The sequence below is a fragment of the Papaver somniferum genome, chromosome 4 (genome assembly GCF_003573695.1).
Source record: "Papaver somniferum cultivar HN1 chromosome 4, ASM357369v1, whole genome shotgun sequence".
Classification (NCBI taxonomy): Eukaryota; Viridiplantae; Streptophyta; class Magnoliopsida; order Ranunculales; family Papaveraceae; genus Papaver; species Papaver somniferum.
This window is the reverse complement of record NC_039361.1, coordinates 6,587,952-6,598,178: the sequence shown is the minus strand read 5'-3', so window position 1 is coordinate 6,598,178 and position 10,227 is coordinate 6,587,952. Positions and strand designations below refer to the sequence as shown.

The 10,227-nt window shown below is 38.9% G+C and overlaps 1 protein-coding gene across 3 annotated transcripts; it reads left to right on the top strand.

Annotated features, from left to right (window-relative positions):
* Nucleotides 1-1,510: 1,510 nt before the first annotated feature.
* Nucleotides 1,511-8,852, top strand: LOC113274662. Of its 3 annotated transcripts, none has more exons than XM_026524058.1 (5): nt 1,511-1,642; nt 2,030-2,241; nt 2,338-5,405; nt 5,491-7,514; nt 7,620-8,852. In XM_026524058.1, exons 2-4 carry the CDS (start codon nt 2,218-2,220, stop codon nt 6,875-6,877), a joined length of 4,479 nt encoding a protein of 1,492 aa, XP_026379843.1. In that variant the 5' UTR covers nt 1,511-1,642; nt 2,030-2,217; the 3' UTR covers nt 6,878-7,514; nt 7,620-8,852. The 3 variants fall into 3 exon arrangements, with proteins under 3 accessions (XP_026379843.1, XP_026379844.1, XP_026379842.1); XM_026524059.1 differs by lacking the exon at nt 1,511-1,642 and having other exon boundaries at nt 2,338-5,035; nt 5,165-5,405; XM_026524057.1 differs by lacking the exon at nt 1,511-1,642 and having other exon boundaries at nt 5,491-7,510.
* Nucleotides 8,853-10,227: the final 1,375 nt, after the last annotated feature.

Below are 10,227 nucleotides of genomic sequence, written 5' to 3'. Positions count from 1 at the left end.
AAAAGCCTGAGAAAAAAATTCGAAGAGGTAGGTAAAGTATATTATGTTAACTCCTATAGATTAACAGGTACTCATTTTTTAGTGTATGTTGGCTTTCTTTTTCTGTAGTCGTATGGGTAGTAAACGTGATATTCAGCGGCAAGTCAATTTTAGTTTTGATCACTGTTTTGGCAATGTATGCTTGTAGTAGTGGTATCAACTTCTTCCTTAATCTCAACTGTAGTAATTATTTCAAAGTCTTCTTAAGAATTTATCAATACTGAAATATGATAGTCTTCTAAGCTAAGCCAACTTTGCACCAACTTACTTGCACCAGCACCACTCACTCTCGGTACTTGAGTTCTCTTTGAAAGTTGTGTTTGTTCCATTCAATGTGAAATCCCCCCTCTTACTTTCTTACTGTTAGTCAGTCTCGCTACGTATGTCCGTATTTTCATTCTTAGAAACTTCCATTATTAATCAACAACTTGAAGATTTTACCATAAATGACTTGCTCCGACTGTCATCAGAAGTGCCTACAGTATATGTGTACACAGTCTGTCTGACCCTTCTCTAGTATGATGCAAACCATGTGATGGTGCATATATTTATGATATCCTGCAGTCTTAGCCAGAGATGTATGCATTTTTATCTCTTTTCTGCTGGAACTTTATGTCAATTTGCTTACATCTGGATGCTTTTAACTCTGCAGGAGAATGGAGGAATTTTCTGCTGCTTTGGGTGTTCGATGAAGCTCCGCGAAGGAGGTGATCTTAACTTTCCAAGAGTTATCAGTGTTCATGTCTCTTATACAACACCCTTGTATAAGTCCCACCATATAAATGTTCTGTAAAATCAAAGAGAAGATGAAATCGATGTGTTTGTTGAGGAAATTCATGAAGTTCAACCAATAATTGGCGCTGTGGCTGTGGCAATGTCAGTATTGTTGTTTGTTCACTCGACAGTAGGCTATAATTGGCTTTGGGATGCTACTCAAGAGATCGTCGTGTATCTCCCAGCAGCCTGACACAGCCTCTAGATTGACGAATGTGAAAGTCCTCAGATTCTTGTTCCTCCAATCTCAATATTTTAGCCATCTATTTGTGTAAAGTATAAATTCGGCAGAACTTCAAATTCATTTTTCTTCGCAGTTCTATATATGTTTGAGATCTTGCATCCATCAATTACAATCAGTCTTACGGAACATTTGTTGATTCAATCTCAAATCATCTGTATTGTGTATGCATAAGCCGTTTCAAAAGCGGCGGACGGCCGGAAACACGGACTCTGTGAAATGTAAGTTGATTGTGCACGTTTTATTCTCAGTGGCATGACATAGAAACATTATCACCAAGATGCCAAATCCAACTGAATAAATTACATTACATTATTGAGGGAAAAGTTAACATCAGTGGTTGAGCTGCAGTTGTTGTCATAGAAATTTCCAGGAATCTTCCAAAACCCAAGTTGGCAAGTAGTTGGCATTATTATTTTAGGGTTTTATTGAAATTTAAGCCTAGTGGCAGTCCTCGGAAAATTCAAGTTTTCACAGAGGGTATAATGGGAATTTTAAACTTACACCCAAAACTCAATCTCTTCCTCTATATCCTTCTAACTGTAAGACAATTTCTACTGTACTCTCTCTCTCTCTCTCAATAATCAGGTAATGAATAATCTATTCTTCTTCTTTTTCTGGATTTTAATAGTTTCAATTTCTTTCTTGTTTTCATCAATCAGTATTAACAGTAGTAGTGTCTTAATTGAAATTGTTTTCATCAGTTTCAGGGTTCATAGATCTTGAAATTTCTTGTTGTTTCTAATCAGTTGACGTCTTCAGTTGATTGATTGATTGTTCAATCAGTTCTCTTGATGATGTATTTTGATTAGGTTTAGATTTAATTTTACTTTACTTTTAGTATGTTTGATGAACACGGAATACTCAGTTATTTGTTCTTTGATTTCATCGAAGAATAAGATCTACTTTTTACAATTGGTTGATTGTAATTTCTTTTTATCTTCTTCTTAAGAAGTTTTGTGTATTGTTCTTCAGACAAGTGAAGAAGGCTTTTTTGGATGGTTCATAGATTTGGATTTTTCTGGAAGAAGTTGGGAGTTATTTGTTTATTGGAAGGAATTTGATATACGAAATTAGAAGCAAGGATTGGTTGGGCGGAGTCGTCGAAGAACCAGTCAAGATCGGATTATAAATCTTTTTAGGTCTTTAGAAATCTCAAAGACATGCCAATAACTAGATCTCAAGAGGTGTTTGTTTCTCTTTTTCAGTCAAGTATTGGTGATTTTTTATTGTTTCGGATTTTTTATGATTTTCTTGTGTATTGATATATTTTGTATTGGCAGCGAGGAGTTAGTCCACATGTTTGGCAATCTAGTGATGCAGGTATTCCTCTCAAGAAAAGGAAGTTTATGTTTGTCAGGCAGCCATCACCAGAGCCTGAATTAGGGTCTTCGCCTCGATTGGAATCTCGTGAAGAAGAACAATGTATTGGAAATACTTCAGATTCAAGTTGTCCGACAGAATTTAGTGGGTTTCATGGTTGTAGTAGTACTGAGAAATCTATACCGGGGAAAGAAGAAGAGGGTTCAGCTGGCGGAAATGTTAGCTTGGCTCTGAATGCAAGTGGTCCGACAGAAGTTAATCGGTTTCATGGTTGTAGTAGTAATGAGGAATCTATACTGAGGAAGGGAGAAGAGGGCTCTGCTGGCAGAAATGTTAGCCTGGCTCTGAATGCAAGTGGTGCGACAGAAGTTAATGGGTTTCATGGTTGTAGTAGTATCGAGGAATCTATATCGGGGAAAGGAGAACAGGGCTCTGCTGGCGCAAATGTTCGCTTGGCTCTGACTGCAAGTGGTGCGACAAAATTTAGTGGTTTTCATGGTTCTAGTAGTAATGAGGAATCTATACCAGGGAACAGAGAAGAGGGTCCTGCTGGTGGAAATGTTAGCTTGGCTCTGACTGCAAGTGGTCCGACAGAATTTAGTGGTTTTCATGGTTCTAGTAATAATGTGCTGACTGTTTCAGCAGGTTTTGGTTCTGAACTTAGTTTGCAATTGGCACCTTCCATAAATCCTGTACCAGAAACAGGGAAAGAAGAAGTGATTAGAAAAATCGATTGTAGCATGGGTGTCGAAACTGATAATTCTACAAACTCAATAAAGACTGAATTGCTATTTGTTTCCAAAGTGTCAGCAGATATGGCTTCAGCTGGTGAGCAGACTCAAAGGGTATGCAAGGATCAGGATAAATTAGATCCCAATAAATGGAACTTGGGGTTGCCCAATGGTCAAAAATTCAGTAATAGCAATGATTTGAAGTTGGCCTTAAACAGTGCTAATGATGCAAATAGGACACACTGGGATTTGAACACTACGATGGAGACATGGGAGGGATCTCTGAAAGGTGCGGCTTCTGTTGGTAGGAATGGTTGTACTAATGCAGTAGATGATGTCAGTGCACGTGATGTGAAGCCTGTGATAGGCTCAACTCAGATGGTTATTAGTAAAGCAGAGGGCAGTAATGTTGATTTAGGAAAGAAGATCCTTAACAAGAGTAAGCAACAGTGTGGACCGGATGATCTCCTTCGTTTAGGGGTACATCCTTCGGTTCCTCAGTCAGGTTTGAGTCTAGGACTCCTGTCTATTCCAAAAGAAGTAGATTCAAGTAGAGTGTCATCTAATTTGAGGTTACCTGAACGGCTGGTGCCGCCACCTAAAGTCAATGGAATTGTCAAATCTGAACCATCTGACGAGGGTAGTAGACTTGAACCTGTAGTAAAACCGATACCTCCAAAAATAGTTCCGTTGCAGGGGCGTACTGCAGAAACACCTAAACCCGCAAAAATTGTACCAAATTCTGTAAACCTTAGAACACTCAAATCCGAACCAGGTCAAGGTGTTTGTGTTGAGAACCCGAAGATAGTAGAAAAAGTGTGTATGCAATCAGCGATTCGTCCTCTTAACTCTTTGGTGCCCACTCCTTCTGTTGCTGTTGCTTCTGACACAAGAATTTCACATGCCGTACAGTTTCCTATTGCGGGGTTGTCAAATCTGAACCAACAAGGAGGTCGTAAAGTTGAACTTGTAGCAAAAGTGATACCTCCAAAAATAGTACCATCACAGGGGTGTACTGCAGAAACACACATGCCTGCAAAAATTGTACAGACTTCTGTAAACCCAAAGGGAGTAGAAAAATTGTGTATGCAATCAGAGATTCGTCCTCTTAACTCTGTGGTGCACACTCCTGTTGCTGTTGCTGTTGCTTCTGACCCAGGAACACCTATTACTGGAGGAATTTCACCTGCTTTACAGCTTCCTGTTGCAGGGGTGTCTAATTCTAATACCAAAGAGGCAGCAGACCATGCTCTACTACCCGCCAAGAAAGAAATGTTATTGTGTGGGGGAGTAGAGCAGGGAGCAACTAACAATGTTCCTGCTGCTGTAGGATCGCTTTCCCGAATAGCGAGTCCTGATGGAAAAGAATCAAAATCAGCTGATGATACTATTGGTCTGCCGGAAAAAGAATGTCTGGATGTTGCTAATCCAAATGATATGGAATCAAATTTGATGGATGGGCATCATTCCAAACCTCTTGAAAATAGAGAGGCATCTGAAAATGATGAGAAGGTTGACATTCCTGCTGAGGAGGAGTGTCCGTCTGGAAATGATTGCACATCAGGTGGTAATCACGATACTAATGCACATGACGTGGAGAATAATGACTGTGAAAATGGAGAGGTTCAAAAAACTTTGGAGCATAGTGCAATTGAAGAAGGTATAGGTCAAGTACTTGAAGGTGCCAGAAATTTTCCTGATGATAACCGTGAATCTGCGTCAGATGTCGACATGGACATTTCTGAATCTGATGATTGTGCAGAAAAATCTGAAAGCATATTGCTAGACCGAAAGGAGGAACAGTGCCACAATGGTGTGGCATTTTTTAACGTACCTCTGCCAGTTGAATCGTCAATTGCCAGAACTCAGGAGGAATTCATTAAGTATGTCAGACAACTGGATCAGGCAGAACGAGAACTTCAAAGAGGTAATATAATGACATTGGCTTCTGATGTAGTAACAAGCACATACACAGGATTTACCTCAAGTGATGGTATGGATGTGGCACTTGCTTTACAAGAGAATTTCAATAAAAAAGTAAGTTATTTGGGTGCAGGTTCTTCGGTTTTCTCAAAGACAGAATCACATGTGAATAATGAAGAAATAGCTAAAGATGTTAATGCTGGAGGTAATAAAAGCAGGATTATAAATTTGCCTCGGGCATCATCTAATGTGTCACAATCAGGTGAATCTGGAAAGATTCCCATCGAAGGCATGGTTTTTTCGTCGCGGAATCATGGGGAAGGATCTAACTGTGCAGAATTTGAGGATGAAAGATTCCGTGGACGGGGAAATAGGTGATAATCCTAATTAACTTGCTAGCTGTTAATTTAGTTCTTTTTTGATGTTGCAGCATTTGATTTATTTGGTTGTGCTTTACAGAGAAGGTAGGTACATGGATCCCAGATTCGAAAGAAAGAGGAATCGAGATCATCAGCCATTTCGTAGCAGTGGATCTGAATTTAGGCATAGCAGAGGAAGGGTTGATAACCGAGTACGAAATGTGCGTAATGAATGGGATCCTGAGTTTTCTACAGAACATGGTCATGGGCAATCTAATTTTCGCTTTACTAGGTCCAAAGATAATACTTCTTCCAAATATGAGGGCAGTGATTTTGTTCCACGAGGTGGGAGGACTGTTGGTACTGGTAGGGGAAGGGGAAGGAGGAAGTCCTTGGATAACGAGTTGCAAAGTTACCGCCATCCACCATCTAGGAGGCGATCTCCTGGTGGGAGAGAGGGGCCTGTGTCACGTGGTATACGAATTCGAAGGGGTCCAAGAGATGTTAGCCCAGATAGATGTATTCCTGAAGATGATCCTGATTTGATTGGATTGCGACATGAAGAGAAGTTCATAAGGGTTTTACCAGGCGAGGTAATGAATAAAGATTTTTCACGTTCTCAACCTCAATATGAGAGATTACAGGAGTCTTTTCTCCATGGAAACCAAAGATTTTTACCCATGCAGAGGCGGATACCGTTACATATGCCTCGAGTTCACTCAAAATCTCCTCCAAGGTCCAGAACACGCTCCCCTGGCCCTTGGTTGTCACCTAGAAGGAGGTCACCTGACGAGTTTGTTGGACATCCAGATCTGAATAATTGCCGCTCTCCTCGGCTTTACAGGATAGAGAGGATGAGATCTCCTCAACGGCATCCATGTTTTGCTGAAGGAATGGTGGTTAGAAGGAATGGTTCTCCTCCACAATACATTACCCGACCATGTAATGACTCGAGAGAGATGGGTTCATCAAGAGATCTTGATCATCCACGGTCATATATGCGCAGTAGGAGTCCTGGACAGATTGTCCCTAGGAGTGCCAGAAGGTTTGTTGTAGACCCTCGAGAAAGGCCGGAAACTGATGAATTATTTGCTGAAGCAATTCACTCTGGTAGATTTCATGATTTATTAGTAAGTAATGGAGGTGAGGATGATAGAAGAAATGGCATTGAGAGACCTGGTCCAGTTAGGTCATTTCATCCTCCTTATAATGACAATTCTGATGGAGCGAACTTCCATCATCATGACGAAGATGGCCCTCCTAGTAGGCCTTACAGATTCATAGCAGAAGTTGATGGTGAAATTCATGAGAGAGGGAATACAAGGGGAAGAAGATTTGAAAGAGGAAGTTTAAGAGGAAGAGGGTTTGAAAGACAGATTAAAAACCAACCAGATAAGGCCACACCCAGGACAAGGAGCGCTGAAGAGCAAGAAGAAAGTTACTGGCAAAGTGAGCAGCAAAATTGGCACGAGATGTCTCCCTTTTGAGGAGGAGAGGATTTGTTTCTGTTGTAAATTATGGTGTTAAGCACAGGGGCAATGTTCCTTTATCCAGAAAGGTCAGTTGCAGTTTGCTGTCAACCAAATGAATACTGATCCTTGCTGGTAACTGGCGCCACATTTCTTTTCAAAGGATCTTTTTCATGGGTTTGTTAAAGAAACAGACCTTGCAAATTTTACTGATCAAATAGAGTCTGCTTTTGAGAAACCTAGACTAGCAGTTTACTCAACTTGGCAGTTACCAGGTTTAATTGATGTTTATCAGAAAAAAAAAACCTAGTTATAAAAGTTCCGATCGAAGGGTTTTAAATTTTGTATTCATCGCATTTATAGTTTCGAATCTGGATGGGGGTCCATTTGTTATGAAGAGAACCAAGAAAAGGTAAATGGATTATGTTGCTGGGAAAGGATCATATTTTGCAGAGCCAGAAATAAACCAAGAGATGGCAGAATCTCACCACTCAGCAAATACAAATCCCGCGAGAGTTGATCTTTGTGGAAACCCCAGCAATGCATACTTCATCTTGACAATTTCACTCGGCCTTAGAAGTTTGTTGGCAAGATCTGGACTAGGACCACAAGAAGGGTGTATCATTCCAGTTCAACCCCCTCAATCATTTGGTTTGTATGTTCTAGTTGGTTTGAACTTGATCCTGTTAATGTTAAATCTGATGTTGCTTCCGACTTGATAATTAAATCATACGACTCATCTACTCGTAATGTCATGTAGGTGAACAGGTTGCAAAACAAGGGTTTCTGCGGAGGAGTTGTCTTTCCTATTGCCATCTGTAGGAATTTTCGCAAATATTGTAACTTCCAGAGATAAAGAAATCGAGCTTAATGATGGATACTTCAGATTATCATATGATTCCCTTCTCTCTGCAGAAAGGAAGTTTGGTACCATTGCTGGTCTCCCAGATTCAGGTGCTCAGGTAAATGGCGCACTAGTTCACATGGTATTGACATCTTAAACTCAAATATTTCGTTAGAGAGGCAATAATATTCCAACTCGAGCCTATTGCCATTTGCCATACTTCAACAAGTAAGAGTGTACTATAACCACACTGTGAGGTTAGAAGCTTTTTCATTCTTGAATATGGAAATTCTGCCAGTGAAGGAAATAGCTGATTTGAATTGTGACCGTCAGTATGGGAGTAACAACAGTTAGATTGGTTTTGCATTCTTGCTTGTGTATTCACGCATCGATGCGTCTTCTTTACATTTGAAATGAGTTTCAGGACATTATCAAAGGAGAGCAGAAAATCTTTCAGTATAATGTGTGAGATTGGGGAAAACCCCTGTAAACTTCCAGCTGGAGTTTAATGAAAACTAAAGATGGAATTTTGTATTGGAGCAAGCAAGAGGATTCAATATTGTGAATTTCGGAATAAGGTAGAGATGAACATTTCTCAGTATTTTGAAGAAGAGGATAAAGGAAAGCCCTTTCAGACTTTCATCTGGATTCAGTATAAAGATTTTGGGAAGAAGATATACGTTAGCTGGAAGTTCATTTCCGGAATTTAATTTAAAGCTCTCCTAATTTGCAAGAAAGAGCATATTGCCAATGTGCATAATTTGCAATATGCCAAAGATACACTCAATTGTGTTGATTGGTTGCAGAAAAATGTCTCGAATTCCCTTCAAACAACAGATGGTTCAAACGTCTGCCTCATTGATTTGAGGATGTAATTTAAACAGCCAGAGTTACCTTCAGTTATCATGTACAAAAACCTGGGCAAAAGCTCCATTTGTTGTAAATTCTGTCTGGTGAACTGAATGGCACGTGTTTGACAAGCCAGACGGTGCGAAAGGAAAAAAGCCCTGCGACTACTGTTGTGTTGGATGGTGATTCCTTCATCACTGGTTTTGGTGTTGTGATATGTGACCTAAGCCTAATGCAACAGTACACCACAGTAAACAGCCAATAGTTACAGACATCACCATTTCAGGTTTCACTTTAAAAATCCATGGTATTTTGCTGCAGCTGTTGTCTTGGCACACTCCTGTGACAAATACTGCCTCGTGCAGTCTGCCCCCTTAAAACTCCAGGCTTGAAAAATGATTCCTAGTGGAATAATATTCGTGTGAAAACTGCGGTAAGGGACACTCACCACCCTTGGTAAGTGGTACATGTCTACAAATGTTTCAAATAATTCGTATGGTCTGAGCTATATTTTCTTTAAGGTGCAACAAAAGAAAACGCCAATCGACTATAAACTATAAACTATCCCGGCTAAATTGGGGCCTAGGCCAATTAATTTGGGCCTACGGCTAGATGACAAAAAAAGGTCATTAAATAGTAGAAAAAACACCCCTTATCCAAATATTTTAAAAAATGGTTAATTTATTCCTTGATTAATTAGCGTTAATCGGATGATTAATTGATATTTGATCAAATTAAACTAAAATTAATTAATCTTGATTCTTCATCAAAACATGAATTTTTTTTTTTAATTTTAAAAAAAAATCAAACCAGAATCGGTATATGTTCGTGCTCTTATAAACTGATTCTGGGTTGATTTTTTCAATTCACAAAATAAAAAAATAAGAATCCGTTTTTACAAATGTTCACAAAAAATCGATTATGGAAAAGAAAAAAAATCAAACATAATATACTCGATCTGAAAATGAGTATGGTTTTATACTCAATTTCAGTTCGCGTATAAATTTATATTTTCATTTTGAGATCGAGTAGGAAGTCATACTCGTTTTGAAATTGACTAAAATCATACTCATACTCATTTTCAATTTGGGTATAACCATAATCAGTTTACACGGTACACACATAAAAACAGATTATTGACATTGCGCAACAGGAATCGGTTTATAAAAGTGCTCATGTAATTCGATTCTAACAAAAAAAAGATACAAAAAAATTGTGAACAACAATCGGTTTACTTGACGCACATATAAAATCTGATTCTAGCATTATACACCAATAATCGGTTTTTATAAGTGCTAATTTAATCCGATTATGGGCTAAGCAGTTATGAATTCAAATGGTAGACAATCGGGCTATGTGGACATTAACATTGACCGATTCTGGTTCAAATTTCTCGAACCACAAAACATATCCGTGACAATTGGTCTTCGTGGGCATGAACATAAACCGTTTCTATTTGCAATCGGATCACATGTACATTGGCGTTAACCGATTCTGGTAAACCCGTAAAAGTTTGATTTCAAATTTTTCAATTTTTGAGCGATTGCATGTTACTAAAACCTAGTTTAGATTGAGAAAAAGAATCAGTTGAATTGTGGAGATGAAAATAAATTTGATTTTGATTTTAGTTTTTAATTTTATGATTTTAGGTTTATGATTTTGATATTAATTTTGG

Excerpts from the sequence above, each read along its gene's own strand:
- LOC113274662 (XM_026524058.1), top strand. The coding sequence starts at position 2,218 with ATGCCAATAACTAGATCTCAAGAG. Across the intron at positions 2,242-2,337 it reads CAATAACTAGATCTCAAGAG|CGAGGAGTTAGTCCACATGT; the intron begins GTGTTTGTTTCT and ends TTGTATTGGCAG. Across the intron at positions 5,406-5,490 it reads TTCCGTGGACGGGGAAATAG|AGAAGGTAGGTACATGGATC; the intron begins GTGATAATCCTA and ends TGTGCTTTACAG.